Source organism: Phyllosticta capitalensis, assembly GCF_038381095.1.
Source record: "Phyllosticta capitalensis strain CBS 128856 chromosome Unknown BKA78scaffold_13, whole genome shotgun sequence".
Lineage (NCBI taxonomy): Eukaryota > Fungi > Ascomycota > Dothideomycetes > Botryosphaeriales > Phyllostictaceae > Phyllosticta > Phyllosticta capitalensis.
Genome location: NW_027117451.1, coordinates 323642 through 351031, shown reverse-complemented (window position 1 = coordinate 351031; position 27390 = coordinate 323642). Strand labels below are relative to the sequence as shown.

Below are 27390 nucleotides of genomic sequence, written 5' to 3'. Positions count from 1 at the left end.
GATTGGAGCTTTTGCGAAGAAATGGTGTTTGGCGGTGGTCAAAAGAGCAGGTGCGCCCTCGCCCGCCAGGCCAGTCACTTCCAGCCATGGCATCGTCCTCCAGCCCTGTTGCCTTGAGTGGTCGCAAAAAAAAAAAAAAACAAAAAACAAAAACAAAAACAAAAACAACAGGACCCAAATAACAACAGGGCAAAATGATAGCCGTGGGATTCAAACAAAAGTGTCCGAACCTTAACCAAATGAGCAAATGTGACCAACCAACCCAGGCAACCACTTAACCAGCTGGCATCTACTACTCAGCTACCATGAAAGTGTCATGGGCTTTTGGAAATTATAAGATTCAATTTGCGGGTGTGGGTGTTCTTACTGTTGGGCGAACGGAATGCGCGCGAGTCCTGAGCAAGGTGACTCGTCGACCTTTTCGCCTCTCGCGCTCTCTCGTTATTGGGGAGTCGTCATTTTCTTGTCCGATAATTCTCTCACTGCGCTTTACCCGTCGAAGACCAAGTTGGCGCAAGGGTGCGTCCCAACCCCAACGTCTTCGCCGCACCAACTTTGCGAAGTCGCCCCTCCAAACCGAGCCCAACGCCTCTTCCAACATTCTCATCTTCGTCCATCCTCAAGCACTGTGGCCTCCTCGAAGCGCTGTCTTGAGTGCAAAATTTGCTTGATGTTTCTGCTTGAGTCTGCCAGCGGTTCGGACGCGCTGTCCGAAACGTCAACTACAACCAACAGGGTCGCATCCAACCAAAAGTCCAAGCCAACTGGAGCGAGTGGTTGGACTTGGGGGCCGATTTGTAACCAACGGTTGCCTGCCAACACACTCTCTCTCGAGGCAGGAGTGCGCTTCGTCTTTATCTCCAAGATGTCTCCCTGTATCCGTGTCTCTCCGCCACTTTCGAAACTCAGCATCGTCTTGGTCGTCATTCCTTGATTTCCCCGCCACTCGCGCTCTGTCGTTCAAGATGGATGACAACGACTCTTCTGCTCCCATGACGACCGAGCCAGACAGCACCGGGCTGTCTAGCTCGCATTTCGCTAGGCTTCCCCGCGAACTTCGCGACATGGTCTATGAGTATATCATTGAACTGGGAAAGAACGAGGTATTCAGGGTAGGATATTACGCTGTGGATTTGGTGTTTCGCCACCCTGGTCATCAAGCTGGAAAATTGGAGACCAGGAGAATCAACAATGCGTTGTCGGCAATGTCCACTTGTAAACAGCTTTGCAAGGAAGTGCAGGAATTCATCTTCGACCGCTTCGCTGTCGAGGCCTACTTCCATCAAGAACATGTAAGTGCACTCTTCTTTTGTTGTAGAAGACTGCCGAGCTGACTTCCTTCAGAGGTTATATTCATCTCCATTTGATCTTCTTCATACTGCGCGCGAATTGAAGATCTCCATCGACGTGGTACATCACCCAAATTACAACCAACCGCCCATCTCTCTCAATAAGCCCCAGAAGGAAATCTACTCAATCGTGCACGACTGGACTTGTCGACGAAAGGGGACACTTCTGGAGTCTGTGTTCGATGGTGAAGCGCCTTTCAGATCTGGCCAGGAGCCAAATTCCACTACTCCACAAGTTACTCCTCACAAGCTGTGGTCAAGAGTTGTGGCATCGCCTTCAGCTGAATCCGCGCAGGCACCAGAGCCAATCGACCTTGAACAGATTTACCCCCACAGGCTTTGGTGCCACGAAAACCCACCTCATGATGTCCCAATCAACCCACACTGCAAGAGCTTATTAGACAAACTAGCTGAGGGACATCGTCTCAAGGTCCTCGAAATCGACTTTGCGATTGGATCTTTTTCACAGGAATTCTCGCGGTGCCGCAACGTGCCATATGATTCAAGAATGGGAATGTATTACATGTATCTGCGGACCGAAGTTACAAGATCCGATTTTGGTGTCTCGAAATACTTGGATCTCATTTCGAGGTTCAGTTCGGTACCCAAGGTACTTGTTGAATTTGGATTGCCCAGGACCCGTGGTCTGTTGTTGCCATACTGGAACGACTTTCAGTGGACAAATGAGTATGATCAAGCCATCATCCGGAACTTTTTACGGCGTGCCATCGAGGACACGGATGAGGCTAGATCTCTCATCGATTACCCTCCTGATTTTGATTTGGGGAACGAAAAAAGTTTTGATCAGAGCTTTCCCAGATTGCCCCCCTCGGTCGCTGCGGAGACAGTTGCAGTATTCAAACCAATCAAGCCACTCGACTTGAGAGACGACCGAGTATGGTTATACAAATGCAGAAATACCAGATATCGCCTGCACAACGACCCAAACATCTTGATTTGGCCACCTATGCGGGAAAACACGTACGACGCTCCCGACGACCTTTGGATAATGGAGAATGAGAGGGTATATCAGTCTGGGGCTAGCCAATTCTCTAGCGACTCTGAGGATCAGGAAGCCCTGTTTGGCGAAGACGACGAAGTTTCGGGAGATTCTGAAGCCGGGGAGGCGCCAAGTGATGACAGCGACGACGACGCCATGGCAGATATCGATTATCAGCAAGACCCCGAGGCCCTGGAACCCTCGAACGCTCCTAGCGAGGAGCACTTATCGTTGCCAGCGACACCACGGGATTCGATTCATGACGATGCTGCGAGCCAGCATGAACACTCAGTCTTCGAGTATCCCGACACTGAAGACGGCGAAGATATCGAATACTCGCATTGGACGGCAGACGATCTTCGCAGACTTGAACTCTACTACAAGATTGGGTTTCCCAGGAAGGGATACTCGTTTGTCTTCCAAGACTCTGATGACGAGGAGGATTGAAAGTTGGAGCGTTTGGCGGCGGAATTGGGTGACTCACGGGTGAGACCGTCTTGTCCGAGGCAGATTTTGCTGGCGCAGGGAATCTTCGATCAAGGCCATGATCTTCTTAGGCCTCCCTAAACTCCTAGTGTTCTTGAAGTCGAAAATTACAGTAGTATTCAGTAAGCCTGTGCACTCAGTTCTGTTCGAAATACAAAATTTCCTGTGTGCCTGGCTATGCCCTTAGCTGATATTCCTTCATAGGATGAAATCTTCGCGCTCTCGGGGTGCCCCACCACTTTCCCCTCATCTAAGGCGACTTTTACTCCCCTCCTTCCTAGGGCTAGTATAATTAGTAGCCAGTCAGAGGAAGAAGTTCTTCCCTACTTAGAACTAAGCCAAGGGTAGTGGCCGTGCGTTGGTAAGAAGGAGCCTCGACACAACGTGATTGAAATTGAAGTCCTGGGATGTTTCGCGAGTGATGGTTTGATGTATGTACCAGTTTTGAAAAGGAATAGTACGCCTAGAGCAGATATCATGTGTTTGTGGGGTTGTCATGCGCCTTTTCAGGGGTCAGGGGTAAGGGGGGCCCAACATACTCAAGGCAACATACCATCTTTTCTTGCAACAGATTTTGAATGATGAGTTGTCTCACTCTCCTCAGATCGAAGTGCGTTATGATGACGCCTCAAAGCGCCTTGAGGACCCAACGGAGACATCCAACAAACATTCACTTGCGCGGTTGGGCGGCGAGTCTATCGAGGGTTTCGGTTTGTGGGATTCGTTATCAAAATAAACACCAACAATCGGTTCGACGAAAGGACTTGCCGATATTTCAGACCTGAAGAAGCTCCGTCCCGATTGTCTTCATGTGCCAACGACCTTATCTACATGTACTTTACCTGTACGGTAGTTATTACACCCACCAGCTCTTCCTACCATTCGTTCTCGTACCACCATGGCTCTTCCAGGACGAGCGCAACAGGCGCCTGTTGTCGTCCCATACGAGCCTGTGCCCAACAACCGTGCATCGCTCCTCGGACTTCCTCGAGAACTCCGCGACATGATTTATGCGCATTTCATCGAGTACCCGAACGCTGCTGGCTTTTACGCTCAATGCAAAGGACTTTCTTTCCGGCTGTGGCATCCCGACGATGGATGGCGTTATCGTACAGAGGTGCCTGTCAGAAGAGTCAGAAGAGGTCTTGACGTGGCTGTTGTTTGCAAGCAAATCCGAGCAGAGGTGCATGACTTCATCTTCAACAGGTTTGAGGTTGAGATAGACTTTGGGACCGACGAACCCATAGAACGCGTCAGTCTCCAACACTTTTCCGGGTTGAGCCAGAAAGTTGACAGATATGAGTAGACTGGTCCAACTTGCCTGCTTGATCTTCATCGCGCCCGTCGGCTCACGGTGTTTCTCCCTGTGCATCGTGAGCGTCGTGAAAAGACACCAGACCAACCCCATGGCGCTCGGAAGAGGCTGTGGCCGGGGCCATTTTCAATCAAACACGACTGGACATCTCCACGCAAGGGAACTGTCATAGAGTCAGCAGCATGCGGCAAACTTTACAACTTTCAAGACAAAAGCCTCAAGGCGCTTTGGTTGAGATTTGTTGCACAGTCCCCAGGCCCCTCTGGAAAGAGAGAGGTGCGAGACAATGAGCTTCAAAGTCTCTACCCCCACAGGCTGTGGAGAGAGAACGAGGCGCAGTTGGAAAACGTCGCTTTTGGCTATAGCCGGAATCCCAAGATCCAGGATCTTTTTGACATCCACGCACACCACCGACCCTTCTTCCAATTGTTTCGAAGACTGGCCGAGAAGGGACATTGCTTGGAAGAACTCAATGTTGTCCACAATGACGCCTACTCAGGACTGGGTTCCATGGAATTGCAGCCAAATGGACAGAAAGTGTCAATTGACCAGGTCTGACTACGGCGCGTACCCATACCTGCGAGCGCTTTCTGAGCTTGGTAAGCGCAGCATCCGCATAGTCAGCGTCGGTTTTGGCGAGAGCAACAAGGACGACTCGCAGGGATCGCGGCACTTTGACTACGCCCTCATGTCGAATTGGCTGCGGCGGCAAATCGAAGATTCGGACGAGGCAAGCGCCCTACGCGACTTTCCGGGATGCGGGCAGAGCTCGTACGACGAGTGCTTTCCAAAACTGCCCGCGTCGACGGCGGCGGAAACTGAGGCCACGCCGGCGGATTTGGCGCCGCCCTCGCCGCTCGACGTCAGCTTCAACGAAGAGTGGTTTGATCGCTTCTCGCAGTCAAGGTACCGCCTTCTTGATGACCAACACATTTTTGGGGAGCTGTTCCAACGGTTGTGGGAAAGCGATGCAAACGAAGATGCCGCAGTAAGTCCGCTTCTCAAAAGAAAACATTCCGTCGCCTTTGATGACTTTGGCAGTGGTGGCGATTGCGCTTTGTCTCCATTCGCAAATTCCCTCTGTTTGCCCGACACTGGGGTGCCGTCGAAAGTCAGGGTGGCTGAGAGGGTGCAACCGTGCGGGTGACTGCGGCTTCCGATTGAGAGCTCCTTCGATGAGGGTTTGAGATGTTTCTCGCGTTTTTCTATGTATATCCTGATTCTGGATGCACGTAGCATGATCTGGACAGATTTTGGACGACTTTGACCAATTTCACATGTCGTCAGGGGTAAGGGGGTAAGAGGAGAATTCCACTCGAAAAGCTGATACTGTGTCAAAAGCATCGCAAAAATATATTAAGAGTGTTGGAGATGGTTCCAGAATGTCTGGGTGATTTGGTGGACGTTTGTAGCAAAATCTGGGTATGTTAGCAACTCGAATTTGCTTGTCTCCGCATCGACGCCAACCTGAATGCTGGGACTGTATGCCTCTTCCCTGAAGCCAAGAAAGGCTGCAGTTGGCTCAAGCCAAATAGGCTACCGCTGCGTTTCATAGCAGAAATGCACTCATAAATGGTCTTGTTTGGCCACTGAGATTATGATGAGGCAGCACATATTTTGAGAGGTGAGCGTGACCATTGCTGCCAAACACAACTCACAAATTACAAGGTAGGGTAAAGACTACAAAAGGCTAAAGGCAGCCTACCATTGGTAGAGTCTTTCCCCCTAGTGAATTGAACCCGGGCTTACCGGCTGCCGCCGTACGCCAGCCGCCGCCGGATGCTCCTGCCACTCCAGCGCTCTACATTCGGGCCACCGCGAGGCAACGCACAAACTCCCGCGCTCTATTTCTCGTGCGCAAATACGCCTCCGCTCTTTGGTTTTCGACCACTTCCAAAGTCTCCCCGCCAACCGTTTTCAACCTTAAACACCACCTGTCGTCCGAGCCTCGCCACAAACTGTCACCTGCCTGCCGGCAGACCTTGAGCCAAAGAACTAGGCAGCCGTCGCCTCTTTCTCGCTCGCCATCCCACTCCCACTCGACCTATTCACGCTAATCAATGAGGAATCGCTATGGACTCGACTCCAAGCACCTCTGACACCCCGGGCGGTGAGCGAAGGTAAGCCTTTTCCTAGCCAACTCCCAAGATCTCAAACCTATCAGCTCACAAAGTACGCAGTACTGGTTCCATCATCCCGCCGAAACTTTTGCGCCCCGCCCAGACCTCCCTGTTCCTTGACCCAGCCAGGATCCCAAGGGAGATCCGCGACCTGGTCTATGAGGAGATCATCAAGGATTATTTTCGCCAAGGTAGAGACGTGACATCAGGCTGTAGCCATCTGCATGGTCTTACTCGCTCCTGCACTTCGTCCCCGAAAAAATCTTCGTTTCGTCTAATCGTCTTGACGAAAAACACGTTCCCTACCGATCGTCTCGCACTTCCACAGAAGCGCGGAATCTTGCCACCCTTGGCTGCTACATGCAAGCAAGTCCAAGACGAGATGCTGGAAAGAATCCACAGCATTTGCAAATTCCATTTTTTGGCCACAAGCCGCTCTGAACGCGTTTACGTGAGTCAGTCCTGGATGGGGTCAACAAAGTCAACTCACTAGATGCTAGTACTTTTCTCCCGTCCCGTTCGTCGATATAAGCAACATTCATCATCTCGAATTCTCCTTCAGGGTTTTTCCGACCACTTCACACGCCTTCAAACCAGGCAAGAACAGCTTTCTGGGAGAAGCTCCTTATTCAGTGCGGTACAGTCCAAGCGGACTTCTCTCAAACGCCAAGCTGGTCCGGTCCGACGAGGACTCGTTTCCCACTCCGTACTTCAACTTGAACAAGTACGGCTTCTTCAGTGATGAACAGCTTCCATCGCTACTTGGGGCCAAACGCATTGGAGTTCTTCCAATGGTCCACAACTCGCACTTTGCTAGATGTTTAGACAAATTCATGTCTATCCCAGGTTCTCACGGCAAATACCAGTCGCTCTCGGTGCACGTACAAGTCAAAAGGGGCATAGCTCACGCGGAATCAGGGGCAGTCGATTTCGTACGACCATTTTTTGCGCATCAAAGCAAGACTCAGACAAAAACTACGCGTTTCTACTTGCACGATGAAAATAGCAAAGCTGATGCATCGTGGTCCAATCATCCAACTCTTGGGCCCCTTGCTCGTGAGATTCAACGCAACCTTGGACTGCAACAGTCTCACTTTGGAAGCTATGACGTTGTTTGCCGCTGCACTAAATGCTTCCCTTCTCTGGGCAAGGGAAAGGCTAGGTGTTCTGGCGCAGAAACAAGCGTTTCCGGATCCGGAGCGCAAGAGGATGTGCAAGAGCGAATTGATGCCATCGAACTAGAGAAGCAGCGATTTCTCGCTGCCGAGGAGTTTTCTGAAGACGAGGACATTGAGGATATTGTGGAAGCTCTCTTTCCAGCAGCCTTCGGATTCTTTTCAGACTTCAGAGATGAGTGGGCGGAGGGACACATGGGATTCCAAGTCGGCCATAGTGACGACGACTTTCTGGCAGATATCCAAAGACTTTGGGTGGAGGACGAAGAATGGGATTGGTGAAAGCACTGACGATGGTTCTGTTCGGCTTTCCAGGGCGGCTTCGTTGGAGCTTGCCGCGGTAGAAACTTGCGTAGGCAAACACACAGCTAGTCGGCATGAATAAAAGGAGCTCGACCAAGAGAAAGCAACCAAGTAGAAGCGGCCGTAGCATAGTGGAAAATTTCCACAACAAAATGTACGCATACAGTTCAAGCGCATAATGAACTTAACACTAGAGTTCACCAAGTCCTTCGCGTAGAGCTACAGGGAGTAGTGATAGCTATGTGTGCCACAGCTTTTGCTGTGAGGCCTCAGTAGCTCTTGTTGAGCGTGCACACAGGCTGCAATTTTTGGAAGCATGCCCTAGGGCAATCCTAGCCCATGCGAAGTTGCTTAATAGTGTGTCGCACAGCCGGGTCTTGTGTCTTCTCATCTTTTGCGAATATTGCTAGAGTTAAATCTGGCTTTTGTGCGGCTTAGTGCTTCTGCCATTGTTACCATGTAGTCGAGGGTTCTTTTGTCCGCGCACTCTGTTCCCTCCCACATCTTGTCGCCTTCTCAGGTGCAGCCTCCACAACCCAACCCGACCTACGCCAAACAAGCGCTGTCCGCTGAAAAGTTTTCTGGGCACTAAACTCTTGCACCCGACGCTCGCTGAACCATCTCACTACCAATCACCTCAGCACCGAACTATGAGAACTTACCATGGCTTCCACTCAGAGCGCCTATGATGCCATTGTCGGCGAACAAAGGTAAGCTTATGGCCCAGCTCACCTTCCAAACCTCAAACTCGCCAGCTGACAAAGTTTACAGCGCTGTCTCCGATATGCCATCGCCTGTCTCGCGCCCTCCCCAGACATGCATCTTCCTCGACCCTACGAGAATGCCGAGAGAGATCCGCGACATGATCTATGAAGAAGTAATTGAACAAGAATATTTCCGCGGCAGAGATTGGAATTGCCCGGGGTGGCGCCATTGGCGGGGTGAAATTCGGACCCTGCATGGAGGGTATGTTCGATATCGAGAGCATCGAGACTGTCTGCCAGCTGTGGCTGCGGTATGCAAGCAGATTCAAGAAGAGTTCATTGAGAGGCTCTACCGCAAGGCAAAATTCTACCTCACGATATCCATGGACTATTATCATACAAATGTAAGCTCTCATCCGTCTCGTTGAGGAATGGAAGCAGCTAATGAGGAATCAGCCTCGGCTGCTAGCTCCCGACATTCTCATTCACGTAGGAAACATCCGCCGTCTCGATCTGAAAATTATCGCCTGGCAGATCGACTCCTACAGATACACGGCACAATCAAAGAGTTTCTTGGCAGCTCCTTTCTCCATCCGTTACGATGATCCTGAAAAAACGCTGTCGAAGGCTCAGCTAGTTCGATCTGATGACAGCCTTGCGCCGACGGCCTACTTCGACCTGGCGAAATATTGCTTCCACGGTGACTCGCAGCTCCCAGATCTACTTGAAGCCCATAAACACGGAAGCTTCTGCACTGCCCACAACTCGGACTTTGGACGTTGCTTCAAAACATTCCTAAGTCGCCTTGGCGCTTGTGGAAATCTTAGGTTTCTTTCAGTCATGATTTGGATGGATTCCTTAGGCACGTGGGAGTTCACTTCTGATTCAGGGTTTCAAGAGTTTATGCGACCTTTTAACTACCTTCGTGGACTGCAAGAGGCGCACATAAGCATAAGGTCTTTTGAGCATCATCGACCCTCCAGTGTCTTCGAGGATATTGACCTCTTTCGAGTGGATGCGAAACGGATTCAGACCACAATACTGTCTCAGCGACGGGAGAATTGCTCTTTGGACCCGTACGTCGTCTGCAAGTGCAATTACTGCTTCCCCCCGCTACGAACTGGAAGCATCGACCACGACAACCCCAATATGGATATCGACCAAGCGGAGCTTCAAATAAACATGCAAGATCGACTACTTGAAGTCGAGGCGGAAAAGCAACGCTTACTCACACCACACGATGACGAAGCCGGAGGTTTTCGTTCATACTGGATGTACTCCCCTTCATTCGACAATGATCGAACGACGGTATTCCAAGTTGGCTTGCCGGAGCCACGCCCGTGGCTTGAGTGTGCTGAGTTCTGGATCCTTTGGGAGCCGGACCGGGAAGATTTCAGGTGGTCGTTCCAGACTTACTGAATGAAATCAACCCTATTGTCGCACTTGCCTGGCTTTGGTTCGGCCGACCCTTCAGTACTTCTGAACATATCGGAAAACATCGATGATGGCGGGATGCTCTGTCTCGAGTACTCCTCATCACATGGCCAAGGCGTCATTGGTTCGACTTTTCTTCAGGCTGCGCTGGAACGGAACAGAAGCAGGAATAATCGATGGATAGATGGGCCGGAGCAGTTGATTCTGGGATAGGTGGACAAGCCACAGACATATTCAACCTGGTTGTTCAGACTGCGGGTAGTTGACAACAAAATCTCTTCCCTGGCTGCCATTACTTTTAGTCTTGCCACTGTCCCTCATGCTCAGCATTAGATGCCTTACTGTCGAAGCACTCTTGTATGTTCCTCAATCGTAGTTGGTGTTGCAGCGGTTGTAAAGACTTGTCAACTTCAAGATAAGCCCACTTGGTTCTCTTTGTGACCATCCGATTCGAGAATGAAAACGCTGTTTCTAAGACACAAGAAACTTGGATTCTCCCTGCGCGGCACAACTCTTGACACAGAGCCTTTGGGTTGGCGTTTCGTTTGCGCTAACCACAACTCGTACATCCTGCATCTTGCATTTCTTGACGCTACTTCCTCGACTTCTGTGCAGAAGAGCCCACCTGCACTCTGATGGCTCTGCGCTCTTGCCCCACCACACGACCAGCACGCCGCCAAATTACGGCCACTCCCTCTCGATTCAGCTTGCCTCTCCCACGTCCAAACTTCACCACCCAGACCTTTCCGCGCAAACCTTTCCGCGCCGCGTCAGATTCCGCTCCACGCTCGGCTTCCAAGCTCTCGATGAACGATCACCATGGCTGAACACGCTGCGACCGACTGGTCCTCGAATGATCCCGTCAACCTCCGCAGGTAAGCATTTGCGTCGCCCAGCGCGTCTGCTGCTCCGAAGTGATGCGCCAGCTCACCGCAATCTTCAGCACCGCCGCCACCGTCACCACCATGACGCCGTCACCGTCACAAGGCACCAGCCAACCGCCAATTTTCCTGGACCCTACCCGAACTCCCAGGGAAATCCGCGACCTCATTTACGATACCATTATCGATACCGAGTACTGCAATGGCAAAGTCATATGGGGCAATGATCTCTCGTCAACATTTGCCGTTCACCTGCGGCAGTCTGTGTGGCTTCTGGCAGATTACGATGGCAACAAACGCGCATTTCTCCCCATGCTTGCTGTCTGCAAGCAAATTCGAGAAGAATTGCTTGAAAATTTCTACCGCAGAACAGAGTTCTACTCCAGAATATACCAGTGGAGGCATGAGGAGGTCCCTGTAGGTTTCTGCCACGTCTTTTCCCTGGACAAACTGACTCATCTCGAACAGCTGTTTAACCCCAAGTCATTTTACGGCTGGGGTCAGATACGAGTGCTCAATCTCGAGATACACCTGGAAGCAGCTTTTTCCGTCGAGCACGAGGCCGGCGAAAATGATTTCATCAAAGATCCCTTCTCCGTGCGCTACACCTCAAATGGATCGCTTCCAGGTGCTCAGCTCGTCCGATCCGATAGCAGTACCATTTCGAGCCGATTTTCTGACCTAAAGCAATACGGCTTCTACGACGATACGCAACTACCCGCCCTCCTCGGAGCGACGACTGACAAATGCTCTTTCCCCACAGTACAGAACTCTGATAGTTGCAAGGAACTGTGGGGGTTCTTCCGCTCTCTCGGCGCTGGCGGCAACCTGCAAGAGCTTCGCATGTCTCTCACCCTCCCATATGGATACATTTCCTTATCCTCAGGGATGAACGACTTCATGCGTACATTTGCTCCTCTCCGTGGATTGAAACACGTCGCAGTTTCGGTACAAATCGGTACATTTGAATCCGAATCCGGTTTCATGTTCAAATCACAATACTCTCCCAGCGTGGCCGCGGAAAGAGTTGAAGATCTTCTACGTCAAGATGTTCAGCGAGTCATGAAGCTTATGAAGTCCAAACGAACAGGCTGCAACATGGATCCAAATATAGTTTGCAACTGCGACTCCTGCTTTCCCTCTCTGAGCAGCAAGTGTGTTGGCAGTGGAGGCCTGACCATGGTTCAAGAGCCATCCGACCACGACCAAGTAGACGTGCAGGAGCGCATAACTGAGGTTGAGAAAGAAAAGAAGTTGTTCGGCAAACCTCGGGACGAGGGTCAAGATTACATCCAGCAGCCCTACTGGATGGACGTCTACGCACTCCAAGCGGACTGTCCCCGACCCTATGCACATGGAGATCTACTTCAAATTGGCCAGCCGCAAGGCTACTTGAGCTATCGGAAGCTAATTGAGCAGCGACCAGATTTCAAGTTCAGCTATTTTTATGATCCATATGGTTGGCAGGACAGAGTACTGCATGATCCCCGTCTCCACTCTGTCCCAGAGCACCACACCAGCTGATGGTCATGATCGAGTTGGATTCGCAGTCGAAAAGTCTGAAGTTCGCTCACTGTCCTTCCGTTCCTCAGCACGGATCCTCATGCCAGAGTTTGTGTTTTCTTCACAATACTCTCATTCCCGGCTACTACGTCTCCGGAAGGTCTTGAGGACCAAAACAGCGGTCGTGTCTCGGCATTCGATCAGGGCTGCGGTCGTGGCACTTTCCATTGCCTCCTCTCTATTCGGCTTCAATGTTCTGGTTTCGATCAAAAAAGCACAGAACGCAGCTGATGGTTCACAAAGGGTGGACCTGGCTGGGTCGGCTTTCGGTTTTCTCTTTCTCTGGTGGCATTGAGCTTTCGGTCCGATCTGGCAGTAGGTCTTCAGCTGAGCATTTGGCTCACGAATGACGGGACAGATACAGACCTGGAATGAAACGGCCGGGAGGCCACAGCTAGAATCAATCTCTCCTACCCCATCAGAAGTTTCCTTCTTTCCCTTACAAGTTCAACCTTGACGTATGCCCATGACCCAGCAGCTTCCACGAGATGACCGGCAGATGCATTTACGGAGCAAAAAAGCGATCATGCCGTCCGAATCTCCTTGGAATCACCTGGGATACCGTGCGACGTCTCCTGGTGGGATAAGAAGGGGCGCTTGAAGTCTCAATGCTTTGTCTGGACTTAACACCAAAAGTGTTTAATTCGTACACGTAAGCAAAAAAAAGATACTCGCCACAATGATTCAAAGATAAGCTGTTCTCTAGAGTCGAAGCTCGGCGTAGACAGGACCAGAAAAAGCTAGGCACTGTCCATGCAGCAAAGAGCAACCCGTGCCCATGTCGGAAATCGGCTTCGTTCGAAAGGTATTGAGATCATAGCGGCACAATGGCCGCAAGATGAATGTCAGTTTTAAGAGGATGTACAGGCGCTTAAACCTCCGTGTCGCTGTTGCTCTCAGAGCTCGAATGCCGACATTTTGGGTGGTAAGGCGCTTGAATGCGCCCCACGCACGTAGGTTCCGACTTGGTAATATGGCACCGGGACTTAGAGTTGAAACCTCCTTAGCACTCACTGACGGAGTTTGAAGAGATTCCGAAAGCTTGCAATTGATAGCTTACCAAGGGTGTTCACCATCAGCCCGAATTGCTTCGAACAGGCCCCCTGAGCTTCCCACGGTCTTTCTCCAGCATCACCTCGATCCACTTTCCGCCCCCGCCCCCGCCTCCGCTTCCGCATCACCATCACTAGCCCGGTCGAAAGGGTACCTATCCTCTGTCACTTCCGCGATTCAAGAGCGGTCACCAATATCTCAACTCCTCCGGTGACGCAATTTTGCTTGCTCTTCCTTATCACTCTTCGCCCTCTCCTCCAGCACGTCCGAGCCCGTGAGAATTGGGTGCGCCACAGCGATCAACGATGGAACCTGCAGGGGATGAAGACAATGGAATACTGTCGCGCAAGACTGCGGCTTACACATCGGTATGGTAGAGCATGGGCTGGGAAAAGGAGTGTATGAAAGGTCCGTGTTGACCACTTTCTTCAATCTTCATGGCCGACAGCTCGGATTCTTGGGTCATCGGGAAACGTCATGGTTAATGATTTGGGGAGTAGTACTCAAGTGCCATTAATCTGAGGGTGTCTAGAAGTTGTCAAGATGAAGCCGCTGAATAAATGCTCTATAATCTATATTATACTATATTAGCCTTCCCATCATCGATTTAAGCAATGGTGAGCTGAGCTGCTGAATGCATGGAGATTCTTCCATCCAGCGCCGACGCAGCGAGGCCGTGCTCAACGCTTGGTACCTAGTGGCAAAACTTCTCGCTCTTACAGCAGGCGCGCAAAGAAGCACCTTCTCGAGTTACTGTCGTTTAATGGCTTACTAAGGTGTCGAGCGTCGGTCGCGTGCTGCATGCTTTCGTTCAACCTTCTCGTCAAAACAAACTCTCCCACTTTCGTCGCAACCTCCACCTCGATACCTCAATACCTCACCACTGCCGTCAACCTGAATCCCGCTCAAAGCTTGCTTGGCACTCAAAAATGAGTACCCTGGCCAAGCCAACACTTGACGCCGCATCGCCAGGACACAGGTAATTCCTTGTCCCAAGAGAGCGCGCACAATGAGAACTGACTGTTGCCAGCGATGGCGGCCTTCCGAATCCCACCAGCACTCAGACGTCCCTGTTTCTCAACCGTCAAAAGATTCCTCGCGAGATTTGTGATCAGATCTACGATGAATTGATCGATGATGAATTTCGGTGGGGTACTCGTAAAGAGTCCCCAGACAAAACCTGGCGCCTGACCTACTTTTCTCGTCAGACGATTCCAATCACTGGCCATACGGTGCCGAACGTATTCCCAACGATGCTAGCCGTTTGCAAGCAAACGCAGGAAGAGTACCTGAGTAGGATGCACGCAAAGCTTGCCTTTCGTGTCCGCATTTTTGACTACCAAAATGCCAACGTAAGTTGCTACCTCAAAGCTTCTTGTTAGACTAACGATGCGCAGCTTTCGACGCCCCACCATATCTCTTTCATCAATCCATAACATGCACTGGACCTCGAGATACAGTTTTGGGACGAGTCCGCGGAAGATTTGCGGCCTCTCTCGAGTGAGAACAATTTTATAAAGGAGCCATTCTCGATGCGGTATGACGCAACGGGCTCTCTCCGGAAAGGAACACTCCACCGAACACAGAAGGAGACAGTCAATGGAGCTTGGAAGTCGATGTTCACTGCTAAAGCATCCCACCCAGTATTACCTGGAAATCTAGAGTTGCGAATTTGTTTTCCAATGCATCAATTGAAAATGACTCCAAGGCCAGAGCAATAGAGGAGCTTTACTTCAGTGGCCTAGAGGATGAAGCTGGAGAAGTGAATCTCAATCAGACCAATGCCTTTTGCTGCTTTTCAACATTCGTACTGTGGTGTTTTCTCTCTGACTTTGGTCATTGCTTTATGAGTCTGTGCTTCAGTGGTGCAGCTGCCTTGGAGTACGGTGGATACAGGGGTTCAGGGGCTCTTATTGTTGAGGACTATTGGATGGAACGACACGATGTGCGGAAACTATGGGGGATGGCTGCAGAGTTAGATTGAGGCGACGTTACAATGCTTCATTGAGCCGGCGGGCAGCTAGGGGAAGGTGCGTGACGCAGTTTCGGCGCGCACCTGTTTTGGCACCTGCCTCTTCCACCCTGCAACAGCTTTTCTACTAGTCAGCTACCGAAGACTTTCACACCCCCAATGAGGCTGCATTCACAACCAGCCTGTCATTTTATTTCTTCACACCTGTGATTCTGCGTCTCCCTTTCCCTCTTGAATCTCAACTTACCTTCCGACTGGCTTTAACGTTGGGCTCCACCGCTCCCGTTGCTGAGAGTACAAAATGATTACATCGCCTTGTCAACAGATCGCTATGGCGACTGAATTTCTGACCCTCCTTTTTGAATCCCTGACCCCCCTCTTTGAATTACTGACCTCCCTCCTATATTTGGTGTAGTCGCGCGCGCTTACGCGCGCCCGCGATAGCTTGCAACATTTAATATTAGAAAGCTGACTGCCAAATTAGGTAAGTAACATCACTGTTTACCTACTACTTGCGCACCTTTGCGCCTTTTATACCTATAACACCACAAGCACAGAGAGCGCGGCCGACGCGGGCAGAAATATAAGAGATATCTTAATAGAGAGTGATATTAAGCTAATTAGTAGCAAGGGCAAGGGAGGCACTTCAGATAGGGATACTATAAAGGGAAGAGGTAGAGGTAGCAGCGGCGGCAGTAGCCACAGAGGTAGAGGTCAGGGTAAAAAGTAAGTCAACCACCATAGATTAGTAGCACCTTACCTAATTAGGTAAATAGTAAGGCTTTAAAGTAGTTAGGATAGTAGAGGGAAAACACTTGTAACAATAGCGTGTGCCCTAAGTAATGTTATTAACCCAATTTAACCCAATCAGGTAAGCAAATAGCAATATTAAATATCACAAGCTGGCGCGCAGGCGCACAACTATAATAAATATAGGAGGGGGGTCAGTAATTCAAAGAGGGGGGTCAGGAATTCAAAAAGGGGGGTCAGAAATTTAACCGCCATCGCTATTGCAGTGTCACAAAAAAGGTACGCTCTAAAATCTCAATCCGATCGAATCTTCATGCTAATTGTAGCTAGTGGCGCTGGTCCAGTGGTCACGGAAAAGTTGGCCTTAGACCCAGTCTCAGCATTCCTCTACAAAACACCTCAAGAGATCCGTGATCTCATCTACGATACATTGATCGCGGAAGAGTTCATTGATGGTACTTCCGGAGTCGCTCCAAACGGCATTTGGGCTCTCAGGGCTTTGCCCCGCCCAATTGAATGGAAAATGAGGAACCTAATGGCATGTGGGCCGCCAATCCACCCTGGACTGCTTGCAGTTTGCAAGCACACCAGAAAAGAATTTTCCGAAAGGATGCAAGCGAAGTTGGCATTTTGCCTATCGAACGATCCATACATTGGTGTCAAAGTGGGTTCTTATTCTTTCAAGAAGCCCGAATCTCCAAAACTAAAAGCACCTCAGTTCCCTCGCTCCAGCCCATTCTCTTTTCTCAACATGGCGAATGTCCAGGAACTCACTCTGATATTGGATATCGAACCAAGCTTCAGCTATTCGTACAAACCAAACAACAAGGGCTTTATCAAGGAGCCCATCTCGATCAACTACCCTTCAAGCGGCTCCATGCAGGATGCCAAACTTCACAGGTCGGACCAAAGCGCAAGCCCCACCACTTACTGGGGCGTCAAAGGATATGGGTTCCACAATGACACCAGCCTCCCTCAGCTGCTCCACGCCGACCGTGTGAGTACTTGGCCAAACCATCGTAATTCAACATTCGGTAAAGCTTTGGCAGACTTGCTCGTTGCACTTGGAGAGCATGACAAAGTAAAGGCGCTGACCTTGCGCCTCCAAATGCCCGATCGCATACCTGGTTACGAAGTTTCCGGACTCCACGAGTTCATTCGTCCCTTCGAACTACTCTGTGGCATTGAAAACCTCAAGTTCTGCGTGTACGGTTGCAGGGGCGGGGAAGCCAGACAGGCACTTGAGGCAGAATTGGAGAGGATCTCACGACTCTTGAACACTCGTCGTGACAAGTGCAAGGGCAGGCTGGAAACAATCTGCACATGCATGGAATGCTTCCTTACACTTGAAGAAAGTGGCGCTCGGACCGACCAAAAATACACCGAGCAAGAGGACTGGTTTGACGAAGGAATTGCCATGGAGAAAGAAATCGCCAAGGTTGAATCTTACAAGGAATACTTGGCAGAACGTGATGCCTACAACGATCCATGGGACAAGGACACGAGCTGGGACGGCCCTCGAGTCTGGGAAGATGACAGGGGTCGGTATCAAGGGTTTCGGGTCGGAATCAGGGAGCACACTTCAGATCCCGACTGTGGTTGCCCCAGCTGCTATTGCATGCGCCTTCGTAACAACTGTTGGTGTTGGCTTGGTTGTTCTGATGCAGCTACGCACCGCTGCACTTGTCGAATCGATTGACAAGAGGGCGCTCTAGGAGTGGCCTCTGCAGGATTCCAAACGGTTTGAGCACCGGAAGCATATCGTAACGGGAATAAGACTTTCTCGAATGCGGCTAATCTTGACCTGCAAGCTGAAAGTACAAAGGCTTCTCAAAGGACAAAGATGGGAACTATAGGGGGTTGAGAACACCTGGAGAATGATTGCTCGACACATTTAGGTCATGCTCATGGGATTTGGTCCTCTCAGGCTACCTTTCAAGCTCTCAAATTAGACAGTCAAAATTTGTGAGAGAAGTGGGATTCAAACATCACTTAGCAACAGATCTTCAGAGTCTGCGGTGTGCAGGCCTGGTGGAAGAGCCCAAAAACTGGGGAGATGGAAGACCGGGCAAGAATACAGCTTAAGGGATTAGTGCGGCACATCAAGATCGGTATTCAAAGTACTTCGTGGCATTCGACAAAGCGTTGGTGTATTTTAACACTTCTGGCGGAGCTCGCAGAGCCCATCCATTCTTTGTGTACGAGGAATAAATTCGGGCAACCGGGAACCAACGGCTCCTGCCTCAGGAAAGAATGTGTAGTATAGTTGTATCGTAAGTGTAGACTTTGAACGATGGAGGTCGTTTCTATTCAAGCTGACCACAGGCTTCAGTCTGTTGAAACCCCACATTCAACTCTATATATCAAATTAGAGATGTATAGCACCTCCTGCTGGATATGTATATCGAACCAGTGGCCAGCCTACGAGATTATGTTTCGCCCTGGCGCCAATTCTTTCTCGTCGGGGAAAATGACAGACTTTTCGCCCGCCGGAACAATGACCTCAGCTGAGAACACCGAAGAGACCTCTGCACCAGACCTGGCCGGGTAAGCTGAGGACACCCGACTCGAAGATCTGGTAAACGCTGACATCGCTACTCAGTGCACGCCCCTGCAACAGTCCAATTACCGGCCAATCTTTCTCCTTCCTGGCCCTCCCGCGAGAGCTGCGAGACATCGTGTACGACGATGTCATCGTCATCGCATGCGAGTTTCTCTCCGGAATACAGAAGGATGCAAGTAACGGTGCTTGGACCTTGGAAATGTTCCACCGTCACGAAAAAGATGCTGGGCGGACGACGTCTCCACGGACTTTCCTACGATCCTCGACGTTGGTGAACAAATTCGCGGCGAGGTTTTGGAGAGAATGCATACCACGGTCGCTTTCCAGGTAGAAATTCATGACTACGAGAGAATCGATGTAGGCCATACAGTCCCCAACCCACGGTGTTGAAGCTAACAATAGGATCCAGTTTGTTGGTATAACACCAACGCTTTTGTCTTAAAATCTCCTACTTAGTATAATCTGGAGACCTAGAGCTGCGAATTTGTTTTCTAATGCGTCAATTGAAAATGACGCCAAGGCCAGAGAAATGGAGGAGCTTTATATTAGGGGCCTAGACTATCTAGAGTGGGAAGCTAGAGAAGTGAATCACAATTAGACTAATAGCTTTGGCCGTTTCAATATTCATCATATGGTGTTTCCTCTCTTGATCTGGCTATCGCTTAATCTTCTCAGGTCTGTGATTTGGTGGTGGTAGCGGCTTCAAAAATTACTAGATACAAAACTTAAGGGGCTTGACGCACTCAGGACGAAAGCATGTGACGCTGTGGATTGCGGACGGGGGAGGAGCAAATTTGGCCATTGATTTTTCCTCCGCAGGAAAGAGACACCCAGGTGCGGTGTTAAATCGGGACATTGTTAAGGTGCCTCATTGAGTCTGCGGGCAGTGATGGGAAGGTGCCAAACGAGTTTCGGCGCGCACCTGCTTGCGCGCCCACCTCTCCTCTGTGAAAATTTTCCACGCCCAAAAGACACTGTTGTGCCTCTGATGGGATTTCTTTCACAAACAGACTATTTTGCTTCTCTTCACAGCCGTCGCTCTGTCTTCCTCACGCCCCAACCTCGCCGTCCCCTCTCGCCCACCCGCGTCATCGCTGAGCCCCAGCACTCACAGAGGAAACGACATGGCCTCACCACCTGATCAGCAAGCGGCTCCTACGGTAGCAGGAGACAGGTGAGCTCCAACATCTGAGCCTTCTCAAATTTGCATGCTGACTGTCGCTAGCATTGGTGAACCGGCGGTCATGAAAGAAAAGCCCACGCATCTCGCATCAACCTTCTTGCGTGGAACACCTCGGGAGATCAGAGACATGGTATACGAGGAAGTCCTTAAGGAAGACTTCAGTGAAGGCATTTTCGGAGCGGCACCCGCTGGTGTTTGGAGTTTGAAGGCATTTCTCCGCGCAGCTGAAGGAAACCTGGTGGGATTCGAGCCGCCAGTATTGCCAGCATTGCTTGCGGTCTGCAAGCAAACCAAGAAAGAGTACCAGGAGAGAATGCATGCAAGACTCAGGTTCTGGCTGTCGAACTATGCGCATGGCACCTTGAGCGTAAGCTTCTCTCTCCCTCGAGACACCGAGTTTTCCAGTCGAAGCTAATTGGACGTCGCAGTGTATTGGTCTCCCAAAGAAGATCCGCTACATCAATATTGAAGACATCCAAAACCTTTCACTGGATATCTTTATTGAACCAGCGTATGAGATAATGTTTCAGCCTGGCCCCAATGTCCTCCTGGCAGAGCCAGTTTCAGACGGCATCCTTTCGAAAGCCCGATTGTCACGCTCCAAGGAAACTCTTTCGCCCACCACATACTTTGATGTCAAAAAGTACGGTGTGTACAACAGCTCTGGATTGCCCCAGATCTTCGGCGCGCAAGAGGTGGCTACCCTTCCCACCCGTCATAATTCAGACTTTGGACGGGCTTTGGCCGACTTCATCGTCGAACTCGGGAACAGAGACAAGATTCGTTCCCTTGATCTCCGCGTTGTTCTCCAGACCTGGAACGGCCCCACAGGTTGTCGTGTCCACTGCATCCACACCAGCTCAGGCGTCAACGAGTTCCTCCGTCCATTCACCATCCTGAGCGGCATCAAAGACCTGAAAATCAGATTGAAGGGCCCCAAATACCGGGATGCGCTATGCGCTGGTGTCGAAGTCCAGCATATGCTTCGCACAGAAGTAGAGAACCTGCGGTTTCAGATGGGCAGCGGCGGAAGAAATTGCGTCCACACCCTCGACCGTATCTGCAACTGCGAGAAGTGCTTTCCTACACTCAGCAAGCTGAAGCACCAGGTCATTGAGCCCGACCAGGATAACAAGCTGGACAACAAGGCTCTCCAACAGCAACTGGTCGAAGTCGAGAACCACAAGCACCGTCTAGCGGAGGACGAATACCACGATGGACTCATCTCGGACCACGAGGCTACGTATCCCATGGGTCGACAGGAGCATGCCCTTGCTAGCTCCAGCGGTTTCCGTATTGGCATCAGCGAGCATCGCCCACACGACGGCTGCGACTGTCACGCCTGCTGGCTCGAGCAGAGTCAGTGGTGAGCAGATGGAACTAAAGTACATCCGCACGACAAATTGAATACTGGAGGATTCAGGACTGGGACACAGCATTTGGAATGATACAAGTAGAGATGCGTCTGGGCTTGGTGGATGGAAGCTTGAAGTCTGCTCGTTGAAAAGCAACGCGCTTGAATTCCGGCGTTGGGGAAAAATTGGAGGATCCGTTAGAATTCTGGTATTGCGACAACGGTGGCAGACGGCGCCAGCAAAAAGGTCTGCGTTCCCTGGTCTTCTGCTTTTCGCTCCAAGTATCTCTTATAGGCTTGCTTTTTTGGTTCGAGATTTGCCTCCCTTGCGTTTATGGGCTGCAGTTGATAGTCGGACAGCTTCACTAAGAGTTCGGCTTGAAGTCAGCAGACAGAGCACATAGATAGAGAAGTTGAATAGCATTTTACGTACCTAATATGCCCCGGCTGATATTTTGCACACACCAAAATTCCCCTGGGCCCAAATCCGCATCCACCATACGGTGTATGAATGAAACCTGTGATTAGTCTGAGCTGTAGGAACAAGACTAAAAGGCAGTCCATTTTAACAACAATGCGCGCTCAATTGCTCCCTGTGACCGCGCAGACAGAACTCAACATGTGCCCAGTCTAAAATGTACAAAACAAGATTAAAAAGCAGTCTATTTGAACAGTGGTGTGCGCTTAATTACTCCCTGTGATAAGGGCACGAACAAAATCAGTAACTCATCTAAGTGCCGCGAAATAAGGCCAAAAAGCAATCTCTTCTGACAGCGCTGCGTGCTCGATCACTCCCCATGGCGCGACTTTGACTCGAAAATTCGCAATTCGCCTTTGACCCCCAGTAATTTCAAGACGATTCGTGACTTACGGCTTTCAGGGGTAGATACTTAGTTACCCCTGAGAATTTTCTAAAGCACATATCTGTGCATGTACAAGCAGAGATAATTGGAATATCCCTGATGCTTCTGTCTTAAGGTTTCTCATCCTTATGAGTCCGCATTAAGAGTTCTGCGCGGTCTCGCGGCCTCGTGGCCTCGCCCTGGGAAAATCGATCCCTGCCTCGCTGCCTCGTGTTCTCGGCGGCCCAGAATGATGTTGCACACACTGTTGTGGATCGTGACCTTTCAACGACACATTGACGCTTAGATTGCACCACCAGCACCATCAGCTCCTTCCCAAGCCAATCTACACGTCAAGCTCGTTGCCTCGACCACCGCCATCATCATGTCTGACGCTGTCGTCTCTGTCGTCTCCCCGGCTGCTCAGCAGCAACAGCAGAAGTAAGTCAAACCTACGTGACGATGACGATCACTCCCCGTTCGCGACGAAGCTGACATGCGCTCGCAACAGTCTCGCGGCCCTGCTCGAGCTGCCCTTCTTCCCCTGCCCCGCGCCGCCCCAGCGCCCCGCGCAGACATCGCGTCTGCTGAGCCTGCCTGGAGAGATGCGGGACGCCATCTGGGAGCACACGGCGTACGCCGAGCTCTGGCGAGGCACCTGGCGCCGGGCGAGGAACGGCAGCTTCAGGGTTTACCTGTTCCGGCGCCAGCGGCCGGAGGACCGCCCCAGGAACGGCCGCCACGGCATGGTGCCGTACAGGAGGTTCGGGCTCGTCGGCGCCTCGCGCCAGACCAGGGCTGAGTACGAGGCTGTTCTGCACCGCGTCTTTGCGTGGAGCATCACTGTTTTGCACCACCACAAAGTCGACGTAAGTCTTCTCCTTGCTCTTCCTGTTCGTTCTCACTTCGTGGTTCTTTCGCTTCGCCTTTCGGTCCTCGTCTTGGGCGATTCGCTGACACTTTGCCATGGCATAGTTCATCGGCCCTCCCCGCACCCTCGCCATTCTCGACGTGCGCTTCGTGCGCGATCTCGTCCTGGACATCGTGCTCCCCGCGGTGGACCACCTCTCGATCGGCGCCACCAGGCCGGAAGGGACCCTCGCCGGCCCTTTCTCCGTCAAGTACACGGCGAGCTCTCGCGTGGAGGACGCGCGCCTCCTACTGTCCGACCTCTGGGTGCCCGCGCCGCTGCCGGCCTTCTGCCTCTCGCTGCAGGGCATGCTGGAGGGCGAGGTCGCGCCCGGCTTCCCGCACCCCTTCGACGCCGGCTTCGGCCTGCAGTTCGACCGCCTCTGCGCCGCGCTCGCCTGGGAGGGCCTCCTCCGGGCCTTCGATCTCAAGCTTGTGCTGCCCTCCGCCACCACCACCATCACCTCGGAGAGCGGAATGCGCGGCTTCTTGTCGTCGTTGCGCCGCCTTCGTGGCGTCAAGAGGGTCGTTTTGACGGTGATTCGGGGCCCCCCGTCCTCCGAGGACACAATTCGGGTCGAGGGTGCCTTCAGGCAGGCTTGTCAAGCTGCGGTGGTCGTCATGACTGGTCGTGGTCATGACGACTGCTGCTCCTGCCTGAAGTGCTTCCCGGCCCTTGGAGATGGTCCGAGGGAGATTGTCGAAGTGGAGGAAGAGGAGGAAGCAGAGTGCGGCGGTGGCAGTGGTTGAGAGGAGGAAGAGGACTCATGGGCGGAGTACAGAAGTTCTGGAGTTGAAGTGCAAGTTACGGGTCATTATTAGTCCGAGTTTCGTGGTCAGGTTCGTGGGAGCACAATTCTGTGTACAAGTACAGCTCATCAAGGTTCGATGAATGATTTATTCTTATAACTGGTAATCGAAATCGCCGTGTTTCCACCAGTGTATCCTGACGTCTCATCAGTTCATTTGAAATAGGCCACACGTAATCAAATTGACAATGTCCACGTACCTTTCACCACATAGCTATGAACAATACCAATTGCTCACCTTTCAATACTCCCTGAATGCACAGCTCTGCCCTTTCATGCCCCAGCTTGGATCCCTCTATGCCAGATCCCTCCTCGTCCAACCCCTGAATGCTCTCAAATCTCACAACTTACTCTTCTCGCCTCCAACAAACCCATATCCAACACTCAGCCTCTCGACCGCCTCCTGTACCATCTCTTCCACAATAGCCTTTGCAGGCTTGACATCCTTGATGACTCCCGCAACCTGGCCCATCAAAAACGGAATGTCAACATCAACACCGTCATCCAGGTCCTTCATCAGCGGGACGACGCCCTTCTCGGTCAGCTCCTTGATCTTCCCCGGCTGCTTTTCCCACGCGTCGACGTACTCATTGAGCCGGACGCGCAGCGGACGCCCACTGACGACGAGCGTGCGCAGAGTGTCGTCGAAGCCGGCAGTAAGCACGGCGTCCTTGTGCGCGCGCGAGCAGCCCGCCTCCTCGCTGGCCACGAAGCGCGTGCCAACCCAGACACCGACGGCGCCAGCGACCAGAGCGGCAGCCAGGCCACGGCCGTCGCTGATGCCGCCCGCGGCGACCACCATGGCGGGCTCGCCGGTCAGGGGGCTCTTGTACTTGCGCGCAACGTCCACGACGGCCGGGATGAGGATGTTTCCAGAAATGTCGCCCGTGTGGCCGCCGCCCTCGCCGCCTTGCGCGCAGACGAGGTCGACGCCGGCCGCGAGGGCCTTGTCTGCGTGCTTGGGCGCTCCCACCATGTTCATGACCAGCACGCCGCCTGCGTGCAGCCGTTCAATGACGCGCGCTGGGGGCACTCCGACGGCAGACACAAACAGCTTTGCTCCCTCGGCCAAGATGACGTCTACCAGCGCGTCCAGTTGCCCGTGCGTGTAGTCGTGGTTGGTCTTGCGCGCGTTGCCGCCTACCTGTGGTAATGCAAGGTCTACACCGAATGGCAGGTCTGGAGAGGCAAGGTGCGATTTTAGGTCGTGAATGATTGCCGACAGTTGCGCAGGCGTGTAACCCAGACCGCCGACGACGCCAAGACCTCCGGCGTTGGAGACGGCGGCGGCAAGTGGTGCAGTCGAAGTGTGTGCCATTCCAGCAAGAATAATGGGATGGCGGATGGATAGGAGGCGAGTCAGCGGTGTGGTGAGGGTTTGGGAGGACATGCTTGCAACAAAGGTGAAGAGCAAATGCAGCGTGGATTTTGACAAGAAATGGTAGAGATGATAGAAACAGAGGCACAAACAAAATATTATATTGCCGCATGGAGATAGGGTGACGTTACGGCCGGTGTGTTCGGGGGTCGAAAGGACTTTGGTGTGTCGATTTGCGGGGAAGCAGATCCACCTCCGAGGCAGTGGGCCCTGGACCGCATCTTAGATTTCCAGCTGGGGTAACACCACGTGACGTTCAGGCGACAAACCCCCAAAGCCAAGAATTTGAAGTCTGCAGCAGTGAGCTGGAGCAAAGACTAGTCTATTAGCAAGCTCAAGTTGGCCAGAAGTCATGATACAAAACGCAACTTGTCCTACCACAACCTTAATCTACATCGACCTGGCGCCTTGCGTCAATTCTTCCTGACACCATTCGGCTGACCGTTCGCCTTGCCATTGACCTTGCCATTGACGATGGCCTGCGGAGGCGGCGGCGGTGGTCCGTATACCTTGGCCTGCTCAGGTCCCTGCCGCACGTCAATGGCCTCCTCTTCAGTGTCCTCGTCGTACTCTTCGCTGCCCTCCTCGTCGTATTCGTCGTCGTCGAGGTACTCGCTCTCTGTGCCGTCGTCCTCGGCATCGAGCTCCTGGGACGGCATCTGACCACGACCTTGTGCTTGCATACTACGGCAGAGCTTTTCGAGGTTGTCGTTCTTTTGGCGCAGTCGCTGGAGCTCTGTGTGGTTGCGCTGCCTCTCCTCAGCCATCTCCAGAATGTTCTTGTTTGTCGCCTCTTGCTTGCGCGTGAGTATCTGATTTTCCTTTTCCAGACGCTTGGTCTTCTTGGTCATGTCCTCCATCTCGCGACGAAACGTTAGAAACAAATCATTCGAGTTGTTAAGGGTATCCTCGACCTGGGCAAGGTCAGACCATTCCAAACATTCCCCCGAGGTGAGCAGCGGCCGGACCCATAGGCGAGACATGTGCAAACTCACCTGTTTGAATTTCTCCACGTAGATGTTGAGCTGGCTGCGGAGCTCAGCCTCAGTCTGGGAGAAAGTCGTGACTTGGCGAGTCAGCTGGTTCGACTTGGAAGACTCGAGTTCTTGCGCCTTGCGCTGCCTGTCAAGCTTGACCTGGTGGTAGATGACCTCCAACTCCCTAACGCGCATCAAGGACCTGAACTGCTTTTCTTGGCACTCCTTGAGATCCATGAAGGACTTGAACTTTTCTTGGAACCTGCATGCTGTGAGCGTCGTTTTTGCCAGTGTCTATTTTCTTCCACGTACGCCTTGTCCAGATCCACGTCGACCTGCTTCGATTCTGAATTCTCCTTGGAGTTTATGACGTCTTGAACATCTGCAACCATGCGGTCGAGCCGTTGATGCAGTTCTTCGCGATGGCGGGACTCGGTATCTTGGCGCTGCGCATTCTCCTCCTATACCCAGTCAGCCTTCCGCCTGCTGCTTTTGCCGAGGCACATACTTTGAGCTTCTTGTTTTCCTTGGTCAGGTCGCGCGACATTTTCTCCAGCTTTTCCTTCATGGTAGTCATCCTGTTCAGCTCGGTCTTGCCAGAATCCTTTTCCTTTTGCAGCTGATCCGCGCGCTTCTTAGACTTGATGTGATCGCGTTCTGTTCTTTTCATGTCGGCCAGCAAGGTGGTGTACCTCCTACGGACTTCATCCACGCGCTTCAAAGGCGACTCGATTTGCGACAGCAGCTGGGAAAGCTCACGATTCGCCTTTTTGACCTCACGCTCAATCTCTGCGTCATAGTCCCTTTCTCCTGCAGCATCCAGCTCCAGCTGCGCAATCTTGGCCGCAATCTGCTCCGAAGCATCTCTGGCGTCTGTTCCCTTTTTGTTTTTGCCCTTCTTTGCTGGCGGGCCAGCGGGGGCCGGAGGCGGGTTTGCGGTAGACATGAGCGAGGTGCAGTCCCGGACAGGTCAAGGCGCTTGTGTCGGGAGTATCAAATGTTGGGTGGTGGTAAAGAGAGCGATTTGATGTTGTCTGGGGTTTTTGCGCCACAGGCTTGGAGCGCGTGCTAGTGTCTTCCTGCCAACGCTCTGGGGCCAGCAGCACCTCACAGCCTGCGCAGAGAGTGGAGCAAAGGCTAGTGAAGGCAGCGGACCAGACGCCAGGCTCGAGGGAAGACTGCAGGGCGACGTTCCGAAGGTGCCGACGGCGATGGCAGCGAGCGACTCGAGCGGGGCGTTTGGTGTCGGGATAAGACTGCTGGTTGGTAA

At 52.0% G+C, this 27390-nt stretch overlaps 9 protein-coding genes across 9 annotated transcripts; 7 read left to right on the top strand and 2 right to left on the bottom strand.

Moving 5' to 3' along the window:
* Nucleotides 1-906: 906 nt before the first annotated feature.
* Nucleotides 907-2796, top strand: BKA78DRAFT_347769 (uncharacterized protein; the record flags this gene model as incomplete). Its single annotated transcript, XM_066890571.1, has 2 exons — nucleotides 907-1292; nucleotides 1345-2796. Exons 1-2 carry the CDS (start codon nucleotides 966-968, stop codon nucleotides 2794-2796), a joined length of 1779 nt encoding a protein of 592 aa, XP_066738506.1. The 5' UTR covers nucleotides 907-965.
* A 1838-nt stretch (nucleotides 2797-4634) lies between these two features.
* On the top strand, nucleotides 4635-5297 carry BKA78DRAFT_300303 (uncharacterized protein; the record flags this gene model as incomplete). Its single annotated transcript, XM_066887174.1, has 1 exon — nucleotides 4635-5297. One exon carries the CDS (start codon nucleotides 4635-4637, stop codon nucleotides 5295-5297), a length of 663 nt encoding a protein of 220 aa, XP_066738505.1.
* Nucleotides 5298-6223: 926 nt separating this feature from the next.
* Nucleotides 6224-7798, top strand: BKA78DRAFT_383858 (uncharacterized protein; the record flags this gene model as incomplete). Its single annotated transcript, XM_066893080.1, has 4 exons — nucleotides 6224-6270; nucleotides 6331-6461; nucleotides 6642-6721; nucleotides 6771-7798. 4 exons carry the CDS (start codon nucleotides 6224-6226, stop codon nucleotides 7725-7727), a joined length of 1215 nt encoding a protein of 404 aa, XP_066738504.1. The 3' UTR covers nucleotides 7728-7798.
* A 613-nt stretch (nucleotides 7799-8411) lies between these two features.
* On the top strand, nucleotides 8412-10055 carry BKA78DRAFT_363319 (uncharacterized protein; the record flags this gene model as incomplete). Its single annotated transcript, XM_066892477.1, has 3 exons — nucleotides 8412-8458; nucleotides 8520-8856; nucleotides 8882-10055. The coding sequence occupies 3 exons, from the start codon at nucleotides 8412-8414 to the stop codon at nucleotides 9869-9871; spliced, it is 1374 nt and encodes a 457-aa protein (XP_066738503.1). The 3' UTR covers nucleotides 9872-10055.
* A 650-nt stretch (nucleotides 10056-10705) lies between these two features.
* On the top strand, nucleotides 10706-12291 carry BKA78DRAFT_300300 (uncharacterized protein; the record flags this gene model as incomplete). Its single annotated transcript, XM_066887173.1, has 2 exons — nucleotides 10706-10761; nucleotides 10830-12291. 2 exons carry the CDS (start codon nucleotides 10706-10708, stop codon nucleotides 12289-12291), a joined length of 1518 nt encoding a protein of 505 aa, XP_066738502.1.
* A 1940-nt stretch (nucleotides 12292-14231) lies between these two features.
* Nucleotides 14232-15367, top strand: BKA78DRAFT_363314 (uncharacterized protein; the record flags this gene model as incomplete). Its single annotated transcript, XM_066892476.1, has 4 exons — nucleotides 14232-14362; nucleotides 14414-14735; nucleotides 14844-14920; nucleotides 15046-15367. The coding sequence occupies exons 1-4, from the start codon at nucleotides 14313-14315 to the stop codon at nucleotides 15365-15367; spliced, it is 771 nt and encodes a 256-aa protein (XP_066738501.1). The 5' UTR covers nucleotides 14232-14312.
* Nucleotides 15368-16856: 1489 nt separating this feature from the next.
* On the top strand, nucleotides 16857-21221 carry BKA78DRAFT_357451 (uncharacterized protein; the record flags this gene model as incomplete). The annotated part of the gene is made up of 6 exons (XM_066892219.1): nucleotides 16857-17646; nucleotides 18526-18652; nucleotides 18708-18844; nucleotides 19701-19842; nucleotides 19894-20218; nucleotides 20280-21221. The coding sequence occupies 6 exons, from the start codon at nucleotides 16857-16859 to the stop codon at nucleotides 21219-21221; spliced, it is 2463 nt and encodes an 820-aa protein (XP_066738500.1).
* Nucleotides 21222-24105: 2884 nt separating this feature from the next.
* Nucleotides 24106-25155, bottom strand: BKA78DRAFT_259724 (2-nitropropane dioxygenase; the record flags this gene model as incomplete). The annotated part of the gene is made up of 1 exon (XM_066885402.1): nucleotides 24106-25155. One exon carries the CDS (start codon nucleotides 25153-25155, stop codon nucleotides 24106-24108), a length of 1050 nt encoding a protein of 349 aa, XP_066738499.1.
* Nucleotides 25156-25556: 401 nt separating this feature from the next.
* On the bottom strand, nucleotides 25557-27066 carry BKA78DRAFT_300294 (myosin-like coiled-coil protein-domain-containing protein; the record flags this gene model as incomplete). The annotated part of the gene is made up of 3 exons (XM_066887172.1): nucleotides 25557-26382; nucleotides 26433-26581; nucleotides 26629-27066. 3 exons carry the CDS (start codon nucleotides 27064-27066, stop codon nucleotides 25557-25559), a joined length of 1413 nt encoding a protein of 470 aa, XP_066738498.1.
* Nucleotides 27067-27390: the final 324 nt, after the last annotated feature.